The sequence below is a fragment of the Adiantum capillus-veneris genome, chromosome 22 (assembly GCF_014529385.1).
Source record: "Adiantum capillus-veneris isolate H3 chromosome 22, ASM1452938v2, whole genome shotgun sequence".
Lineage (NCBI taxonomy): Eukaryota > Viridiplantae > Streptophyta > Polypodiopsida > Polypodiales > Pteridaceae > Adiantum > Adiantum capillus-veneris.
The window spans coordinates 82147028-82169253 of NC_140952.1; the positions used below are offsets into that span (position 1 = coordinate 82147028).

The 22226-nt window shown below is 41.5% G+C and overlaps 1 protein-coding gene across 3 annotated transcripts; it reads left to right on the forward strand.

Annotated features, from left to right (window-relative positions):
• Positions 1-13297: 13297 nt before the first annotated feature.
• Positions 13298-14816, forward strand: LOC147429678 (uncharacterized). 3 transcript variants are annotated; one of them, XM_086495933.1, is made up of 3 exons: positions 13298-14108; positions 14218-14364; positions 14692-14816. In XM_086495933.1, exons 1-2 carry the CDS (start codon positions 13298-13300, stop codon positions 14232-14234), a joined length of 828 nt encoding a protein of 275 aa, XP_086352059.1. In that variant the 3' UTR covers positions 14235-14364; positions 14692-14816. The 3 variants fall into 3 exon arrangements, with proteins under 3 accessions (XP_086352059.1, XP_086352058.1, XP_086352057.1); XM_086495932.1 differs by having other exon boundaries at positions 14218-14359; XM_086495931.1 differs by having other exon boundaries at positions 14218-14355.
• The last annotated feature ends 7410 nt before the right edge of the window (positions 14817-22226 follow it).

Here is a 22226-nt window from a genome sequence, read left to right on the forward strand (position 1 = left end):
AGTCATCAACTAAAACACGGATTGATTTTCCAAAGAATGGCTGAAAAACAAATGTCACATATCGCTGAAAAGTGGCTGGAGCATTAGTGAGACCAAAAGGCATAACTCTTTAAGCAAAACATCCCCATGGTGTGATGAAGGTTGTCTTCTTTTGATCTTCTTCAGCGATGCTAATTTGGAAGTAGCATGAGTAGCCATCACATACCGTGTAGCGCTCATGTCCTACTACCTCATTGAGTATTTCGTCTTGAAAAGAAAGAGGAAAATGGTCCCTCTTTGTGGCTGCATTAAGAGGCTTGTAATCAACACAAACCCTCCACTTACCATTCTTCTTTGGTGTGACTACCACTGGAGAAACCCACTCTGAGTCTTCAACAGGATAGATAAAACCGGCTTCTAGCAATTTCCTCACCTCTTTGAGTAGGGCGTCTTGTTGAATTACTCCTAGCCGCCTGAGCTTCTGCACTACAGGTTTACTTCCCTCCTTGAGCTTAATGTGATGTTGAACTACTGTGATGCCAGTGATTTTATCATATTCATCAATGAACAATGTGGTAAAATTACTTAGCATCAAAATATAATCTTCACGCTCCTTCCCACACAACTCACTAGAGAGCATTTGATGTAGCTTACTTTCTTCTACTAGAGGTTGTATACCTGGTGTCTCCCCTTGGTTTGATGATGAGGCATCAGGTTGCTCCATCTTCTTAGGGTCCTTGAGAATGGTTCCCATCACCTCAATGCTACTGTCACTTTCTTCACTCATTGTTGACTCCTCCTCTAAAGTGGTTGAAGAGTCACCACTAGAAAACTCATCTATAGAGGTTTCTAGATCCATGTCGCATTGCCGACCTATCTTCATGTCGTAAAGTATTGGCCTCCCTTTTGCATCCTTCATCTGGATTATGCCGGTGTCCCAGTCCTACTTAGCTCTCATAGCCATAAGCCAAGGCCCCCCTAGAATGATAGGGTAGCCCTCCCCTTTGTGTGGAATTACAAAGATGTCCACATCTACCTCGGTGTTGAATGCCTTTATCCTAACTGCATTTATAACACCAACACATTAAACGTTTAAATTATTTGCCATTTTGGCTCGGCATGGTGCCGGCCGACTCACCTCTAAACCCAAACGGTGCATCATTTTTTCACTCATGACGCATATTTGTGCGCCACCATCGATGTAGATATTGGAGATGTGTTGCCCTTTGATGTAAGCATCCATCACTGGTAGTATGTCATCTAGATTCCTCCCAGAGATAGCCCCAGCTATCTTTGGCTTTGGTCCTCTAGTGCTAACCATCTTTGTCCATTGTCTCCTCACCCTAGGTGCTAGGTGGAGTAGCTGGGTCCAGGTGATTTTTGGGCCCTGCACAGAAACATCTTGAACCAAATCATATGGTTTAGAACATTCACCCAAAGAGAAATCTACAATGTCAATTTTACGTCATGACTTGGATGGATTTTTGCTAGATTCTCTTTTAGTCTTCATCTTTTCTTCCTTTTGGGAAGATTCACCATGCCTAGCACGTTTTACCCCTATGGCATCTACTCCTTTAACCTTGGTCTTATCCTCCTCCACTTTTTCCTTTCCTTTACCTTCAAGACTGATGACGCTTACTGTTTGATTGCCAACTGGTGGTGGGGGTAAGGGTGGAATGAGAGGTTGTGGTGGTGGTGGTGGTTGTGGTTGAATGGGTGGTTGTAGGATTTGCACGGGTGGTGCTTGTTGTGGTGCCCTCGGTGGTGGTGGTCTTGCTCTCGGTGGTGAAACCCGGTTTTGCCTGGCTCCTCTATGGAAATTCTGCCTCCTTGGGTGTGGACAGTAGTACATGCCAGACCATCCTCCCCACAATTGTAGCAGTGGTATTCTTGGTTTTTCCTTCGTTGTCCCCTCCCTTGCTCTTGGTTGCGATTGTGTGCATGCCCTTGTTGTATCAAATGGACTGAGAGATTCTCAAGTTGATTGGTGATTCGATTGAGCAGGTCTTGCTGATCTTCAATTGGTTCTTGTGGTTGAATCCTCTGGGCGGCTGTTGTAGGTGGTGCTAGAGGTGGTCGGGTCCTAACGGCTTCCTCTTCATCGATATTCCTGGCTTGTAGATGCAACTTCTTGTCTTTAAGGCGGGCCACTTCAACTGCTAGCTCATACGTAGCAGGAAACCTTCCCTTCACCTTCTCTTTAAGAGTTGGCCATAACCCAGCCACAAACCGATCTTTTTTTAGGAAATCAGGTGCCCCCTCATCCTCTCTTAGCGATGCAACCCATCGCCCCCATAAATCTACAAACTTTGACTCATATGATGCGTATTCCAGCATACTACCCTGCTTGAATTCTGTCAACAATTGCCATAGCTTCTCTGATGTTGTGCCCTCTCCAAAATGCTTGACAAAGGCTGCTCTTAATAAGTCCCACCGTTCTTTGGTTTCTTGTGCCAAGGCATTGTACCATGATCTTGCCTCCACCTTCATTAGAAGTGGGAAGATGCACAAGCGCGAAGCATCATCATCTCTCGCAGAGATGACACATGCTATTTCCAAGTTGTCTAGAAAGTCTGCAGCATCCTCGGTGGTCGATAGGTTTTTCTTATTTATTTTTTTATTTTATAGAGATTTTTTTTATTTTTTATTTTATAGAGATTCAATACATGGGTGCTCGGTGGATGGAAAACATACTGTACAAGGATGAAAATAACTACATCAAAAGACACTTCATGATTAATCATAGGGAGGATAAAGGGTAGAGAAGAGGTGTTTATCTCTTGCAGTCGTTCTCTACCAAACATGGTTGTAATGATCTGCTGATAAAACATCTTGCGGTCCAAGATTACTTTGATTGATTGAATTCGTTGTGGTGCATAAGTTTGGTTCCTTGTAAAAGGTTGAGGTGCTGGGTCCATCACATGATAATTCAAAAACGCTCTCTCCTTTGTGGTGGAAGGTTATAGTCGGAGGTGTAGAGCTCTTGGTAGTCGAGGTCAAATTTATAGTACCACATGACAAGGTTGTCTTCGTCTTCTAGCTCTAGGATTGTCCCTCTAGCAAGCTCTTGGAAAAGTTTGAACTCTCTCTCTTTGAGAAACTTCACTTTCCTGCAAGATAGAGTGCCATCTAGTGTATACACAGGTGTGATGAGGTAGGTGGTGAGTCTTACCACTTGTATTAATCCAAGTTGGATGGATACATAGCAACCTGTAAAGACGTCATCATAGCCTTGATTCACAAGCAACACCCCTTGAAGGTGGAGGGTCTTGTCTTTCTACCAAGCAAAACCAGTGTCAAAGACCTTGTCGATGACAAGCTCCGCCACTTCACTCGGTAGACGACGTAGAATCCATGCTGCTGTTTCTAGTTCCTGGCTCATGAGACGAGAGTGAGGTATAGAAAGACTTTGGAGGATTTACCCTTTTGTTTTGGAAACAGGGTGATTGTCGGCACTGGAAAACCCTTGAATATTTTGGTGCAAGGGAGAGGGAGGGACCACGTGTTCGTAGTAGCTTCCTCAAGTTGTGAAGGCTTGTTGTGGGCGTAGGTGGAATAGGCGGCAAAGATGTGGACGTAGATGTAGAGAAGCCTGGCGCTACTTGAAAGCCTACTGATGTAAGAACGCCTGTGCGAATGTCGAGGGAGAAAATGATGGCCTTTTCTTCACTTTGGATTGCACTCATGTCGAAGGTGCGGTTTTTGGCTACAATGTGAGCATGATGCAACTTGTGCCTTGCTTTTACGCTTGCGGGGATGATGAGAAATGTAAACAATTTGAGTAGGGAAAGATGGTCTTACCACCTCTTCTATGATTACAATACAACACCCTGGCAAGAGTGTCTTGATGACTTGAGTCAAACCTTCTTGAAGCTCCTCCTCTTCAGTGGTCCAACTAGAGAATTCAAGAAGCCACTCGTCCATGAAGAGAAGTAAACATGTCAGCCTTGTAAACTGAAGGTTTCAAGAGCCCTCCTCCGTGGGGGCACCGAATGAGAGGCGGAAGTGAAAAATATAGACCCGATGGCCTCTACACCAAGACTATGCACAATGGCCTCATAATGGGGAATACGCAATAGGGCACCACCTAGCAAGATATGCGGCTAGGACGCATACATATACACAATGAAACATGCCATGGAAAACAATTTCAAGATCCACGCCCAAATGTGGAATGGGGTAGTCAGAGAATAAGGTGAGAGGAGTGGTGAGTGAGTGAGAATGGGCTCGCTAGCCATGCATGTAGTAAGGAAGATAACGAGGTCATGGATACATGCAAGTATGCTCACTTCTCATACAAGAGGTGGCGAATCCGCACACCTCAAGATGGAAGTAGCAAGATGATAGGAATATGAGAGGGAGAGAGAGTGTGTGTGTATGGTGGAGAATCCGCACACCTTAACATAAACAGAAAAAAAAATGGCAAGGAACAAGCATATACCATACTCACAATGAGACGTATCCAAAGCGACACAAAATATGGCACCAAGATGGAGTGTGTTGATTGCTTGCAAAAGATGAATACAATATGTAGCGTATGGCAGGAAAATGAGAAGGGAACAAGATCGTAGGAGGCATAATGGAGAGATGGGGGTTGATGGCGAGGAATATCATGAGTGTGTCCACCCTTCTTCTTCTTGAAATTGTGCCTTCAACCCTTAATTACAAGTGGTGTGGAGGTGTGGTGCTCATCTTTTGTGCATGGTGATGGTGATGATGATGGTGTTGTGATTATGTGATTAGGGTTCATGCTACAAGCATGTAGCACAAGAGTGTGTATGGATAGGTGTGTGTGTGTGTCCCAAGTGACCTCTCATGGCCTCCTTATATAGGGAAGGAGGAGAGGATTTAGCAATATTTCTAATTGAAGTGAGTGTCCCACTCTGGTGACTAGGAAAATGGGGTGCATGTGACTATGGCTCCCATCTTGTCTCCTCATTATTTAAAATACCAGAGTCAATAGAGAGAGAAGAAGAGAGAACGTGGGTAGGATGTAGAGGATAGGAAATATTTACAATAGTCTAGCTTTGGCTAGACATAAGCTTATTAGGGAGAGAAGAGAGAGGTAAGAAATTTACAAGAGAGGTTGTCGAAGGTGGATAGTTGTTGATGAGGATGGATCCTCCAAAAATGGTGATAGAATCACTCTAGACTTACCAAGACCTCATTAAAAGAGCCTTGTCTCTTGTAATCATGCTTGAAGACTTGTAGAACCATAGCCATTCTAGAGGGAAGAAAATTGGGGATGGCCCGTGTCACCATTACACATCCGCGTTCATAACTCCAAAAATTTTGAAAAAAATTGAGCTAAAAGTTGAGATCACAAGCTACATCTTTCATGTTGAACGCTCCTTCAGATTCGGGGTTCTTCTTTACTTAAAAAATTCAGCCAAATAATGTATTATTTTTGGCTGCAAAAGTCTTTTGGTGGTCCCCTTTGAGTGGACTTCCCTCTTGCCTTCAAGTGTAAGCTCCTTCATGTGTATGAAAACATGACCTAGAGTTTTGAAAATATTGGCAATCATCTAGATGGAGGTATTATTGAAATTTGAAAGTGGGGTTGAGGTTTGAAAATGAAAAATAGTGAATAAAATATTTGGTAGGGTGGAATAATACATGAAAAATATATTAGAAAATACTAAACTATATAATGTAATTTAGAATATATATATTTAATATTAAAGGTCAAAAGAGAGATCAACAAAGAAAGCTTACTTATTTATGCTACATCGTGATTGATTAGCATAAATCTTATTTATTTAATAAAGGCTAAAAATTTTGTGAAAAAGGGAAGAAAAATCTAAAGTAACTTATATAATAGGAAATATTTTGGTAAAAGGGCAAAGATATATGGGGGGTTCCCATGCATGGAAAAGCTTGCCTCAGCAGTAAAACAGATCACTGCAAAGGATGTGGCAAAATTTGTGTATGATGAAATATGTTGCAAGTTTGGGGTGCCATTAGAGATACTTTCAGATAAGGGGCTAGGATTTAGAGCTAAACTGCTAGACTTCTTATGCACAAAGATGAAAATTAGGCACCAGCATACCACTCCTTATTACCGCAGTGTAATGGCTTAAATGAAAGATTCAATGGTGAGTTGGTACAAATTCTTTCTAAAGTGACAGAGCACCAAGGAAAGAATTGGGATTTGGAACTGCCTAGTGCATTATGGGCTTACCGTACTTCGGTGAAGATAGGTACAAGGTTTACTCCATTTCATTTGGTGTATGGAAAGGAATCACTATTACCTGTGGAGGTAGAGTTGCCTGCGGTAAATATGTTAGAGAAGTTGCGTGGGCCGCCTAGTGATGCATTTAAAGAGAGGATCTTGCAATTACAAGAGGTTCAATTGGATAGGATAAGCGCATTGGAGCATTATGGGCAGATGCAGGATAAGGCTTTGGCAAAGATAAATGAAAAGGTCAAAAGTAAGGGTATCAAGAAGCGTGACTTGGTTTTGCGCTACAACAGTAAGCTGGACAACACCTTCCAAAAGAAGTTTCAAATTAAGTGGGAAGGCCCTTTCAAGGTAGTGGAGTGTTTCCCGAATGGTACATATCAGTTGGCTAACCTGGATGGGTTTCTACATAAGTCAAGGGTAAATGGATTGCGTCTTAAATTGTATCATGCCAGGTTGATGATGGTCGAGCAAGATGAGCTGTATGTGGATCAAGCAATGTTGGTGAGAGATGAGGAGAACTGTGATGCGGCGAGTCTCATATCTCTCTTTGCTGTTGCTGATCATGAATGATCTAGCAGGCTAGGGGATGGGAAAATTATGTCAGGAGTTTTTTGGAGCAAGGGATTGCGCATATGTACATACCCATGCATGGTGCATTGAATAAAGAATTGCCCATTTTCCATAGCCAGGTGGTTACGTGGGGCCTACATGTGTACAGGTAGGACAGGGTGTACATAGTGCATCGATTTTCACTATTACCAGTACCACTGTGTTTTTTCTACAATAAGGAGGAGTTGGTAGCACGTAAAACTTCTCAAGCAAGATATCCGCGGGCCGATGACATGAGGTAAGCAGGTGCCTCAGATGGCATCGAGTGGCGTCAGGAGGTCGAACGGGGTCAATACTTGCACGCGGAGAAGTATGGACACGACGTGGCTGTTTTCTTGTGATACTTATGCAGAAAGGTCATCATGAGGACCAATTTTTGGGGCCACTTCACGTGGTTGCGGGATGCATTATTTGAAAAAAGCTGAGTGAATAAAACTATCACTTACGTAATAATTATATCCTCATAGCTCTCATATATCATATATATAGGCACCATAATGGAATCTTTTGTCGATTTGACATTATCTTGTATGGTCCAATTAGGTATCTTATCTAATTCTGAGGCATTAATTGCTCAGTAATGTTGTAAATATCAAAACTTTGGAGGTTATGATGAAGGCTAAATTAGAGCATCCATCATGATCATGCAATTTATGGGTATGAATAAATATGAATAACTGGATATATATGAATAAATTTATATAACTCACATGAATCATATAACTCGATATAAATTACATGTAGAGTAGGACAACGGATGTAACGAGCTAAGAGATGTTTCTCTTTGCCTATATTGTATGTCGTCAACAACTACATATATCTAAGTTGGAAGAATTAATTGCTCAATAATGTCCTAAATATAAAAACTTTGGAAGTTATGATGAAGGCTAAAACAGAGCGTTGACCATGATCGTGCAATTTATGGGTATGAATAAATATGAATAACTTGCAATTGATATAAATAAATACATCTAACTCGACATGAATAATATAACTGGATATAAATTACATGTAGAGTAGGACGACGGATGTAAGGAGCGAAGAGATGTGTCTCTTTGCCTATATTGTATGTCGTCAGTAACTACAGATAGCCAAAATGTCAACCTACATAATAATTATATCATCATATCTCTCATATACATAGCCACCATAATGGACTCTTTGGCCAATTTTTCATCGTCTTGTATGATCCAATTAGGCATGTCATCTAAGTTGGTTGTCCTACTTAATTGTTCCGTAATGTTGTAAATATCATAAGCTTGGAGGTTATGATTTAGGCTATCAAATTTTAGATTGGTAGAGATATTAGCTACACCTCCATCAATATTATTAGATTATCATAACAATACAATGATATAGACACAAGTTTATGACATATACAACAATGTAAGACAATTAAGTTAGTGGAGGTTGCGATGAAGGCTACCAAAGTTTGGATTGTTGTAGGTGATGAAGGCTATCAAAGCTTATAAGCATAACCTTGGAGCCAGTTATCCAATTGGTTTCCAATTATACATTCATATTATAAATCATATATAATCATAACCTTGGGGCCAGTTATCCAATTTGTATATAAGCATATTATAACTGATATTACAAATTCTAGTATTATTTTTTCAATTATATATTCCTAGCGAACCCTAACTCGATAACTACATAGGTCTTACAATGGAATATTAACTGCAAGTTAGCTCGTTGTAGTTGATCAATTTAGAAATGTCGAGGAACATATAGTTGGAAATATAATACTAGAATCTATATTATCATATCCCATATCTTATCTAAGTTGGAGGAATTAATTGGTCAATAATGTTGTAAACATCAAAATTTTGGAGGTTATGATGAAGGCTAAAATAGAGGTTCCATCATGATCGTGCCAAAATGTCAACTTACGTAATAATTATATCATCATAGCTCTCACGTATATAGCCACCATAATGGACTCTTTGTTGTCTTTTAATGTCAGATGTGTTGGCTTTCGTTGCACAACTTTCGAATGTTGCCTTATGATGCTTCAGACTGCCTTGATGCCTTCTGCTTGAATGCTGCCAATTGTTGTTCGTCCTACTTAATTGTTCCATAATCATGTTGTAAGGGAGTTTTGCATGTTTGTGATATTGATTTTTGGAAAAATTACCAAAATACCCCTCTAATTTGTGGAAATTCCCGAAATACCCCTCAAATTTCCAAAATTTCCAGAATACCCCCAATATTTTGTCCTAAATTCCCAAAATGCCCTTCAAATTTTTGAAAATTCCCAAAATACCCCTGGTTGTGAAATTAGATTTCTCCAAAGATTAAAATATTTGTAGCTTTTCATAAGAAGACTCATTGTTTATCAATACAAGATGCTAAATCTAGAATTTGTGTTGATTATGTAGGCTTTGGAGATGGATTGATTCATTATCTTTAGACATAATTGCCTTTTTTGAGAGGTAATTAGTGACAAATTACATGTTAAGCATGCAAAAACGGATCTCAATTGTCAAAAAAGAATAAAGAATAGAAAATCTTGAACAATCGAACCAAACACGAGGGTATTTTGGGAATTTCCACAAATTAGAAGAGTGTTTTGGTAATTTTCCCTTGATTTTTCCCAAATACTGCCTTTGTGGAGAGTGGTGGACCTTTGGAATGAAATACCCCCATAGAGTGGTGGACCTTTGAAATGAAATTCCCACTGCCGATTCCTGAAAAGTGAATATCAAGTATAATAATATAAAAAAATCGTTGCACCTTTAGCTAGCTGCAACGTGCACATGCCTAATTGGAGGCCCGGTTTCTGTCTCGAGCTCACGCCGTTCAGCTGGCCCGCCTCAACGACTACGACAAATCCATGCACACCATGCCTGCAAGGGCATTTGCTCAGCTAGTTACTCCGTCTCAGGCCCTCTCTCTCTCTCTCTCTTTACACTATTTTAATTCTATCCCTTTGGCGGGAGGTTTTCAGCCTAAAAAACCGTACACCAGACTGTGGGTCCCAATTTGCTTCTACACGCAAGAGTTGACAGCTAATTATCAGGTGCACTTTAGTGTATCTATTTTGTTTGAATGTATTTTTGGATTACATTGTGAGTTGAAGTCAGTCTACAATGCTATCGACATCCAGTCTCGCCCATGAAGCAGCGGATAATGAAGATCAGGCGTAGAGGCCGTCACCACTGGCCCTCTCACCGTTCTTGGCCGTTACCACATACCTCCGTTTCTACATTCTGTGGCTCCTTCTCCATTTGGAGGGCATATAACCAGTAGCTAGAAGAACATAAACATTTGAACAGCTCTCTCTCCCTCTCTCTCTCTCTCTCTCTCTCTCTCTCTCTCTCTCTCTGTGTGTGTGTGTGTGTGTCGTGTTGCATGCTCTCCAATGGTGGCTTCTAGTGGAGTCAAATATGCCTACAAGGCGTGGAGAGAGCCCAACGCATATGTAGCCGGTCTTGCAACCCAGCAGCCCTTCGTATGGAACTGATGGCCATCTTTGATATGGCGTTCCCATACAGGACAGATCTCGCTCAACTATCGGAGCCCTTTGCATAGGGGCCAACTACTCTCTCTTCAACCCCGTTCTCTGGCGGCTTCTTCTTCTCCTACGAATCCATTTACTGCTGATTAGCATCAACCTCTTCATAAAATACTTTAGGACAACAAAAATTTAAAAAATGCTTCAGCAAAATTGTAAATCCGTTATGAAAGCGGATTTTTTAATAATACTATGCTTGACTTTTTAGAATTAGCTAGTTTGTTTTTCTTGACCCAATCCACCAAACCCACTCGCTGTAGTATAATGTTTAGGTTTTTCAATCAGAGGACTTTTACTTTAGCCTTATAATTTGCAAATCCCCTAATTTGCAAATCCCCCACTCGCTGCAGTCTAATTTGCAGAATTTTCAATCAACGGACTTTTTACTTCAGCCTTATAATTTGCGAATCCTTTAGGACTCCCGATTTTTAGAATAAATCATAGTCATCTTTCATTAAAAAAGATCTCTAGATAGACTTTAAAATGCATTCTAATATATTTAAATGCACTCTCATTTCAAGTTATCATGGTCTTCTAGGTACTATGGGAGAAGCAAACCCTATGTTGGGAGGGACTTCAAGGCAAGCTGATATGCATGAATGGGAATTGAATGATGATATTGAAAATTGTTTAATACATGTTCAATCAATATGTGATAAGCATCGTGCTTCTGTCGAGATGCAAGATGAGCTCTTGAGAGTACTGTATGGTGGATTGGGTCCATCAAAAGGAAAACATGCAGTTGGTGGTTCTTCAAAGAAGTCCTTGGCTGCACTTTTAGTTCAAAAGTCAAGGGATTGGGATGGGCAGCTCAATGGTCGACGAATCCCATCTAAATGGTCGCAATTGATGGAGTTCTATAAGGAGCTAGGAATGGTACCTTTGCAAGAGTGGAAACTTTGTCTCGGGAGTGATGACCACCCTCATGCACCTCATATCATGGAGCCAAGTTTGGAGGACTCGCAAGAGGAGATGGACGCATTGAAGTGTTGTTGTACAGATATGCGTCTTCCAAGGATTTTTCGCCGCGACTGTGAAAGATGTTGTGCAAGGTGTCCTACATGTAACAAGCAAAGAAAAACAGTGATGTCCTTTCACTTTATCTCATTGATTGGTCAGTTACAGCTCTTATGTAAGAGTGAGACAATGTGCTGGGACTTTCTTAGAATGTGGAGAGCTAGGGATAGGTGCCTGAACAAATCTCCTTCCACACAACCCGAGTTCATAAATCAGTTTTGGGATGGAGAGAAGACACGAATTTTTCAAGATTTTTGGAACCCATCTCACGAGTGGGAAGCACCTGTTATATGTGAAAATTCGAAGTGCTTGCGTGCCCACAGAGCTTTTCCCAAAGAGCTTATGTGCAAGTCTTTGCAGAAGGGTTGGAACTCCGAGACAAGAGAGTACATTTTTAGATGCTCCAAGTGTGGAACAGAGCAACGTGCAGAAAAAAAAATGACCAAGGTAAGGCTAGTTATTTTACCAATATTGCTCTTAATATCTAAAGAGTACTTGTGATTTAATGCTAATCTTAATGTTAGGGCGATCCGAGGAATTTAGGTTTAATGATGCATTGGGATGGATTTCAAGCGGCTTCTACAACTCAAAAAGATAGTGCCGTTGTAGAGATTGTCATCTTGAATGGTGGAAAAAGATCTATTCTTGGATCCATTCCAGTACTATTCTTACCTTTGTCACATAAAGATTTGAAAAAGAAACATGATGATGTACTGTCTTCGTTTCTTCATCCCTTGATAAGTGAGCTTGAAAGATCTTTCTTGAGTGGATTTGAGGTCAATTATGCTGTTGGAAATGATATTATTTGTGATAATCTTCAAAGAGAATCAACAAGGATATGGTGCTTACTTATGGCCTGCACGGGAGACCATCCAGCCCAGTGCAAGCTAGGACAAGTCAAGGATGGAGGCATGTCATTTTGCAGAAGAGACAGGGCAGAGGCAGAGTTAGTACGTGACACCAATGGTTTTAGCGGTATGTCTACAATGATAATAGGTTACAAGGCAGATATACACCTTTGAAAAGAGATGTAGATGATATGTGGGAAGCTGTCAGGATGGCTAAAAGATGTCCAACCAAAGAGAAGGCTGAAGAGACACTCAGAGATGGAGGTTTGGCAGGTGAATCTATACTTTGGAGGCTCTATCGTCTCTATGCATTTGATATATCCAAAGACCTTGTATATGATGTAATGCATATACTATCCCTCAACTTGTTTCAGAAGTATATCAAGCGATTAATGTCATCAGCATCAAGACAAGTGAAGAGACGTATAGACATTGCAATCAATGAAGTGGCTAGGACAATTCCAAAGCCCATAATCCATGGAGGAAGATGGCCAAAAAATGCTTCTCTTCATTTTAAGATGTTCAAAGCCGAGGAGTGTCAAAAGTTTGTGCAGTGGTGTCTTCCACATATCTTAAATGTTGTGGAAGGGATTTGCGAGGAGGACATTCAAATAGGAATTCTCTTGGTAGACATATCACACATGTTCTTTGACTGCAGTAGGCAAAAAGGATGGACAAAGGAATATATTGAAATTTGTCGCTCCTTATTATTATCATGGCGTATTTTATTTGAGGAGTATTATGGAGCAAACTCCTCCCCCTTGGAGCATGTAGCAAGTATGGCTTCTTAAGGTTGTGGTTTGTATCTAATTTGTTGTCACAAAGTATGTGAAGTGCTATGTTTTTCATGTAGGAAATGGTGAGATCTTGGATGACATTATTCGCCATGGATATCATGATGTTACATGGTGCTTTTCTCATGAACTTAATGTTTCAGGATACCTAAGTATTCATACAAATAACAAGTCAAATGAACTTTCTTATAGCAAATTTCACAGTCGCATCTTATGCACCCAAGTCTATAAGCAACTACAGATTGAAAAGGATGGCCTCACAAGTGCCTCAAGGGATATGCAATATGTGCATTCATGTTTGGTTTTTCCAGAAGGTTTACGAAATGGATCGAGAGACTTATGCTATGATATGAATAAGAAATGCGTATTTCACACATCATCCGAGAAGAAGGCTAATGATGTATGGGATGCTTGTCTACGCTTGAGTCCTTGCCCATGCCAAATCATGATTGAGAGAAAAGGAGTACTTGTGGGGCCAAAGAGACCAAAGTTACTTGATCTCAGTATCATGGAGAAAAAGGGGATGATAGACTTTTGGGCAAGAAAAGATGCACATACTTTTCTTCTTGATGAAATTCAACCAAGTGGGCAATTTTACTCTAAGGTCTTTCTTAATAATGTAAAATTTACCACTGGTGAGTTTGTTGTCTTTCAAAGGTCTTCTATAAGCCAAGAGGAGGAACTAATCTCTAGAGGCCGGTTGAAGAAAATATTCATCCATGAGAAACGAGGAGATATCAACATCTTTGCAGTTATAGAGTGTCTACTTGACATCAACTATAGTATTGATGAGATATCGGGGATGCATGCTATTCAGAAAAGTCAAAGGAGTAATTGTGGTCTCATCATTGAGCCTATCAATTGCATAAAACATAAGTTCTTTTGGCTATCTACATCTAGTGATGACAAAGATTTTCTGTATGAGACAAGTGGTTTGGAAGTTCGCAAAAGACTTCTACTTCCTGGAAAGATTGGTTGCATTCCCCCATGGCTGGAGAAAGGTGACCTTGTTCTTGCCAAGCTATCAGAAACATCAAATTGTAATGCCTTTGTAAGGGATGTGGACACAAATCACAAAAGGGCTCTTCTAGCTTGGGTGGATGAGCACCATGGAGAAGCTTGGGTGGATTGGAAACATGTATATCTAGTTGTGCAAGAAGGTGTGTCATTGTTTTTCCTTTTGCAAGGTTTACAACATATAGCATATTGTTGTTATAAGTATATCAATCTTAGTGTCCTAACTAGTACTTTATTGTTTTTCCCTTGCAGGTTGCTTGGACATATAGCATATCTAAGAAGATATCTTACACATTTCTAGTATGTACTATGTGGATGCAATTTTGTATTGAAAGCAAGATTCAACAGTTTAGAAGTCTTGTTGTGCCGAAGGGTTTTTTGAACACTTGGGTGGGTAAGGTATTTCAAATTTGTAACTAGTTTGAGATATTATTGTTTGTCAAATTTAAGGCTAGTTTGCATAATCTTTTTGTCTGCAAATGTGCATCAATTTTAGGCCGGGGATCATTTTCTCTAGTTGTTTTGACGTCGTGTAATAAGTTTGGTTACCATCTTTTGTAGAATTAGAGAGAATTTGCATGAGGGGTTAAGTGGCTTGCTTTCTTACAAGGACAATCTTTAATGATATGCAACTTTGTTTTTGTTTTCCCATTATAACTACGATGATATGTACTATTAATTGTTATCATCATTTCCTATGTAAGGTAACGGTTTTTGTTTTGGCAGGAGTCGGAGGTGTTGAGAGTTGAATCATTGGTGCAAGTCGCATTGGGACCTTCGAAGTGATAGTGAGGATTATCTAATGAACTATTGTCTATGTAGAGAGTGTTGATGTAATTGCTCTTTGTTGACATATGTCTCTTTGGGCTACGTACTGATGTTTTTTTAATTGATGATGGCTTTAATGTTATCATTGATGTGAGCTTGTATGTTTGACAATCATCATTTTATTCAAACCAATCAAATCTTTAATGTTTAGTGCTTCTTTTTCTTTCAACATTAAAAGTACTATGGGACAAGAATTCTCCTTCATGTTATTCACTACAAGAGGCTATTCATATTAGCGACGCTCACACAGCGATGCTCAAAAAAAAAAATCCCGGCGTCGCTATGAGCGTCGCAAATTTCTTTGTAAATTTGTGACGCTCATAGCGACGCCGACTGGGCTAAAAAAATAACAGAGCGCGCTCAAAAACTCAGATCTCAGATCTGAGTTTTTCGGCGCCCTCAAGCAAGGAGCAGGTAACGCTCTCCCTCTCTCTCTCTCTCTCTCTCTCTCTCTCTCTCTCTTTTTCTTCTCCACACACACACACACACACACACGAGGAGAGGAAGGAGAGCCAGGTATGCTCCTTCCCTCTCCTCACTCTCATGTTCCCTTCCCCTCTTTCTCTCTCCCTCTCTCTTTCTCTCACACACACACATACACACACACATAGTGTTTTTGAGAGAGAGAGAGAGAGAGAGAGAGAGAGAGAGAGAGAGAGAGAGAGAGAGTACAAACATAAACAAAAACGCACACACACATACATAAACAAAGAATGCACACACACATTGAGAGAGGAAAAGAGAGAGAGAGCATGCATAAACAAAAAACGCACGCATAGAGAGAGGAAAAGATAGAGAGAACATGCATAAATGAAAAATGCACACATTGAGAGAGGAAAAGAGAGAGAAAACATGCATACGATCCAAAAAAACGCACACACATTGAGAGAGAAAGAGAGAGAAACTAATTTAACGTCGTAGGAAACTAATTAAAATTAAAAGACCTAAAGATCTAGCCGACGAGGAGTTGAACTCAAGACCTATTATTCAAGAGGGAAATGGCATAACCAATCTATCATACTTGGCATGGGTGATAGAAAGGTTATACCATTTATCTCTTTTTATTGGCACACACATCCACACACGCGCACACACACAAGAAGAAGAGAGTTATAACGTCGTAGGAAACTATCCTAAAAGACGTTAAAGATTAGGTTAGATGTAGACTTACGTTAAATTAGATTTAGGTTTATTTAAGTTAAATTAGATTAGATTTAGGTTTATTTTTAATTATATTTACGTTTATTTACGCTAGATTTAGATTTACGTTATATTAGATTAGATTTAGGTCTCCATAGACTGCGATGCCTGCATGAAGCGGGTGAAGAAAGCCCTCAATGGAATATAGGGTATTGCTGCCTTCACTCATGGTGGGCTCCGTCGATCCAGAAGTACTGGTGAAATGTCTTCAGAAGATAGGGAAGAAGGTGGATCTTCAGGGCGGCAAGAGTCACTACATCCCCGACACAATGACCATCTAGACAACCTCCAGTCATTCAACAGCAACTTCAAAGTTAGTAACAAGAGCAAGAACGGTCTAAAGGGCCAATTGCTGTCGTCAGATGTGGATGGAGATGAGGCAGCGTCACCGCCGGAAGTTAACTCTCACATCTTTAGTGATGAGAATGCCAACTCTTGCCGAGTTACGTGAAAAATTATTTGTTAAATCAGTTTTAAGGTTCTTATAATCCCTGTTAGTTTAGTTCTTTGTTTTTAATATAACATAATTTACGTTAGATTTAGATTTATGTTATATTAGATTAGACTTAGGTTTATTTAGGTTTACCCCCCCCCCCCCCCCCCACACACACACACACAAGAAGAAGAGAGTTTTAACGTCGTAGGAAACTATCCCAAAAGACGTTAAAGATTAGGTTAGATGTAGACTTACGTTAAATTAGATTTAGGTTTATTTTTAGTTAGATTTACGTTTATTTAGATTTACGCTTATTTACGTTAGATCGAGTCCACGCAAGAATTACTTACGGTTTAGGGTTTAGAGTTAGACGAACAGTGAAAAGATCTACTGTGAAAAGATGTTAAGATGCTGTGAAGTGCTACAGCTAGAGAAGAGGCAAAGGGGTTTTGTCCACTACATGCAGTATCATGTAGACGTGGGTCTGTAGATTTCTTGTACCCACAAATATAGGTATTGACCAATAAAGACGAGATTATAACCCGGTGGTTCTGATCTCCGTGCACCTCTAAACCGAGGTGTGCGGGGATTGGACATGACTAGAGAATGTGAGGTAAAGAGAGAGAGAGAGAGAGAGAGAGAGAGAGAGAGAGAGAGAGAGAGAGAGAGAGAGAGAGAGAGAGAGAGACGAAGAATGCCAATAGAATATTAAATTTGTTGTCCAGGTTATAAGATTTTTATCCTCATTATGAGTAGTGACGAGGATGTGGGACCGTCCAACCGAAACACCTATCTCTCAACGAGGGTCTTATGTCCTTGTAATCAATGCAAGCATGCTGTGCGACGGACAAGACGTGTTTCTTTGCACACGTTCGCGAATTTGGCGATTCGATCCATCTATTATAGATCGAGTTGTTGCCAATTATAACTCGTCGAACTCTGACGCTGGCCAACAAGCAGCAATCTTGCAACCCAATAGACGTGTTCGCAGGCGCTTTGGTCAAGCAGCATATGTGAGGCCACAAGATGTAGCCTCTGACAGCTCGGGGATGATCATGCAGAGCACATTCCCAACGAGGCAATGTTTGAGCCCGAGATTGATGAAATGATCGAGACGATCATGGATTCAGAAAGGCTTATCTATGATGATATGAAAAGTGAAGCCGATACGCCATTGTATAATGGAGCACGTATGTCTAGATTGAAAGCACTCCTGGTTCTTCTCAACATGCAGGCAAAGTTTGGATGGAGTGACACTAGCGTCACAGCGCTTTTCAGGTGATCTATTACAATTAGTTTACTTTAATAAAACTCTAAATGTATAATGATCTGATAGATTTTTACACGACTGTATCGTATTTTTATGTTGTGTAGATTGCTTAAAGAGCACATACTACCAGCTGACAATGTGATGCCAGATTCCCGAGATGAAGCAAGAAAGATTTTGCGAAACTTGGGGATGGATTACAATTCTATCCACGCTTGTCCTAATGACTGCATTCTTTTCAGAGGGGAATACATAGACATGGAGAAGTGTCCGAAATGTGATTCCGAAAGATATCGAGTAGATCTCCACGGGACAAAAATTCCACAAAAGGTTTTGCGACATTTTTCTCTGCTTCCTCGCATCAAGCATTTCTTCGAATGTAAGTCCATGGCCGCCCTAGCATCATGGCATGAGGAGAATAAATCTTCGGATGGTGTGCTACGAATTCCTGCAGATTGCGCAGCCTGGAAACATATAGATGGAACATGGTCGGATTTTGCCAGGGAAGCTCGAAATTTGCGCTTAGGCCTGGCTATGGATGGCGTAAATCCATTTGGTCAAAGATCAACATCTTACAGTGTATGGCCCGTTGTCATCGTCAACTACAACATTCCCCCGTGGTTGACTACGAAGAAGGGGCACCTATGGCTAAGCTTGATTGTGCCAGGGCGATATAAAGTGGGGAATATGGATGTGTATCTTCGTCCACTATTGGAAGAGCTACAACAATTGTGGATTGGCATAGAGGTGGTGGATATGAGCGGACACACAGAACGACGGAATGCTTTGATCAGAGGCATTCTAATGTGGACCATGCATGACTATCCCGGGCTAACAGAATTCTCAAGTGATCTATTGACACTCCTCACTCAGACACTGTAAATCTTGTTTTTTTCCATAGTTGATCTATTATCATGTGTATACATGCAGGGCTTCAAACAAGCGGATACAGAGCATGTGTCACATGTGGACCTAGATTGAATGCACGTAGGGCTTCCTCACTGAAGAAGCAAATCTACGAAGTTCATCAAGCGTATCTTCCAGAGAATCATGTGTTACGCGACGGCTTTTTGGGAAGAGAGCCACCAAGGATGTCTGCACAAGCATGGTTAGAGCAGAAGGAGATGTGCGATGACGGATTGCCTCCAGGGATGAAGAGACTATCTCTATGGTACGAGTTACCATACTGGCCCCGACTCATGATCAATCACTTGCTCGATCCAATGCACATATTCAAGAATGTGGGTAATCTACTATGGGACCATCTGACCGGTAAGAAAGATACTTTGGGAGCCAGAGTTGACCTTAGAAATGTGGATCGTATGGAGCAATATTGGCCGCAAACAGCGTCTGATGGATCGATAAAACTCCCTAAAGCACCATGGATTTTCACAGGAGCCCAAGAACGCAAAGTAAAAGAGACCATTCGATCTTTGCGGACCCCCACTGGCGTAATGCACTCGCTCCGAACGTGTTTTACTAAAGAAGGAAAGCTTACCGGTTTGAAGTCACACGATTGGCATAAAATGTGTCAGGTACGTTCATAGTGGACTTTAATATCATTGCATAAAATGTGGACTTTAATATCATTGTTGCACATGTTTACAGTTTATTTTACCGTTGCCATTGAGGGATGTTTGTCTCTCGACATCCGTAACACAATCTACAAACTTGCAAAGTGGTGCAATGGATCTCACAAAAGGAGATCAACGTAGACTCCATACCATTCGCCAAACTAAATGCTGCGGAGCTTGTGTGCATGTTTGAGAAACATTTTCCTACTACCATGCTAACCATTCAGGTGCATCTTCTTGTTCACATAGTTGATGAGGTGGAAATAGCTGGCACAGTTCATTCCAGATGGATGTTCTTCTTAGAACGTTTCATGAAAACGCTTAAGGGATATGTGCGTCAAAAGGCACGTCCGGAGGGTAGCATGGCAGAAGGTTGGTTGGTATCAGAGTCCCTAGTGTACATTGGAGAGTGGCTAGACGGATTTGATAAAGCCCGGGACACGCTATGGCGAACCATAGATGATGAGCGCATATCTGGGATTGTCATGTGCAATCTCGGTGTTGAGAAGAAGATGACGGAAGATCTAGAGGCTAAAATCAACCGATTTTGCATGCTTCACAATCCAGTGATGCAAAAGTGGATTTCACAATATGAGGATGCAAAGCAAGAGCGACAAAGGGCACGAATCGAGTGGAGACGGGGAAGACGACCACCGATGCACTATCCGACGGTTCTGGAGAGCCTACCAACCTTCATGAGCTTAAGATGGTTGCACAACCAATTGAAAAGCGCACAACAATGCGGTGACGAAGTGACTGAGGAAGAGTGGGAGTACTCTCGGGGTTGCGCGACCAAGGTAAGTTTGCAATGTACGACTAGCTAGTGACTTTATTTCTAAACGTTTGAACGGCCACTCATAATCTTTGTTCGTTGTAGTATAAGTCATACACAGCAGCATGGTGTAAAGGTCGACATTTTAGGGTGGAACGAATCGACAAAAAGCGTTTTACTCAAGATTGTGGAATCATGGCAAAATTTGAACAGTCTAGTCGACGACGTTCCTCTGATGCAGATCCTGTGGTGGCGGAACTCACTTACTTCGGCACGCTGCAAGAGATTTTGAGGATCGATTACAGAGGATTTTTTGTCGACTTGTTCGACGTGCAATGGTTCAAGATAATCATGGAGGGTCGCAACGCTACTGTGCGTAGAGGAGAGTCTGGTTTTCTTGAGGTGGATTCTACTAAGAAATGGACTGACCTAAGAGACACTTTCGTACTACCCGAGCATTGTGAACAAGTAAGTATGTAAATAGTTAACATCCCCCTTTTACAAGTTATGTGCTTGAAAGCTCTCATGTAAGTTATGTGGCTCTGGCAGGTAATATTTCATCCTACAAAGTCTACATCAAACTGGTGGTACGTCATAGAGGTAGCCCCTCGTAGTGCAAGGACGTATGAAGGCTACCATGTGCCAATCACAACGGCATCAATGGAGGAGATCAGAGAAGATGCTCAATCAGAAGCCGCTGCGGTGGTGCCAGACGAGCATCAAGATGCTACTACTCTATATGGGGTGCATGCAGAGGAGCTACAAAATGAAACAGAGGATATGTGTTTAAACGGAGAGCTCTATATAGATATAGGAAGTTATGCTGAGTTATGCGAGGATGAGAGAGAGATCTCTTAAAGCCACAAATATTGTATTTGAACAATTTTGCTCCGTGTTGTAAAAGCTCTGGCTCTCTAAGTACCTTCCATGGCGCTCACATCTTTTGATTGAAAATTCTGAGTTTTCGACTTGCCTCTTCTATCACTCAATTCATTGCGTCATTGTATTTATATGCGTCATTACGTCATTGTATTTAATGGTCTTTGGGTCATTGTCTACTCTATTCATTCAATATTAAGTTTAAATATTCGTGTGTTTAATGCAGGTATGGATGATGAGTTTCTTTCTTCTTTGTCACCGCAGCAGAGACAACGGTACGTGGAGCGTCATCGCTCTGGCGCATCATCGCGCGTTCCTACTCCATCTGCATCTCCCTCTATTTCGAAGCATTCGGCGCGCTCCGAAGCTTCGGCGTCGACGAGACGAGCTTCACACTCGTCTAGACACCGGCGCTCTAGTGGTGGCGGTGGCGGTTGTTGTGGGGATTCCGCCACCGATGCCTCCACACCGCCTCGTGTTCGACGAGGCTCTTTACCCTCCCCTTCTTTGCCCGCCCCCACACCATCCACAGCATCGCCATCTATGCCAGGTTTTGCACGGCTGACTGTTCCTAGCAGCTACACACCTCTACCTACTCCGCCAGGGCCACCCCACTCGACACTCCTCGCTTCGGGGCCCAGACGCCGGTGGAGACACCTGACGTCCGTACCCCCATCGACACGCCGCTAGAGACCCCTGCCGGGACACCCAGGTTCACGCGTCACCGGCCAGAGGGCTTGCCTTACTCCGTCGACTTCAGCGGCGGCATCATCATGGATGATGACGGCAAGAAGGTGATCTCGCGCATGCGTGGTCTTTGCTCTCAGCTGTTTAGACACTACATACTAAACAAATGGAGTGAAGTACCAAGTGATTTAAAAAACAGAGTCATCAGCATACTTCATGATGAGTTTCCCGTTCCAACACGGGATCAGCGCTTCAATGAAGACCTGATGAAGATTCGAATGCGCGAATACTGCAAACACAAGCGTTCCGAAGTGCAAAAAGCAATCAAGCATGGGTGGAACAGGCCAGATTGGCTGGCCAAAGAAGATTGGAAGAATGCGAAGAAAGCAGTGCGCGAGAATCCCGACAAGTGGAAGCAACAAAAGGATGCAGCTAGAGCGCGAGTAGAGGCAGGGAGCTCGCACCACTTGGGGAGCGGTGGATGGGCATCATTTGAGGCCGATTTTGTAAGTGTTTTCGCATTGCTCTTTATGTTCGATAGTTTAGGGTTTATGAGTTTTTTAATTCTAACATAATGAATTCTTTGTATGTTTTGACAGTGGTCGATGACAGGGTGTG

Excerpts from the sequence above, each read along its gene's own strand:
- LOC147429678 (XM_086495933.1), top strand. The coding sequence starts at position 13,298 with ATGAATAAGAAATGCGTATTTCACACATCATCCGAGAAGAAGGCTAAT.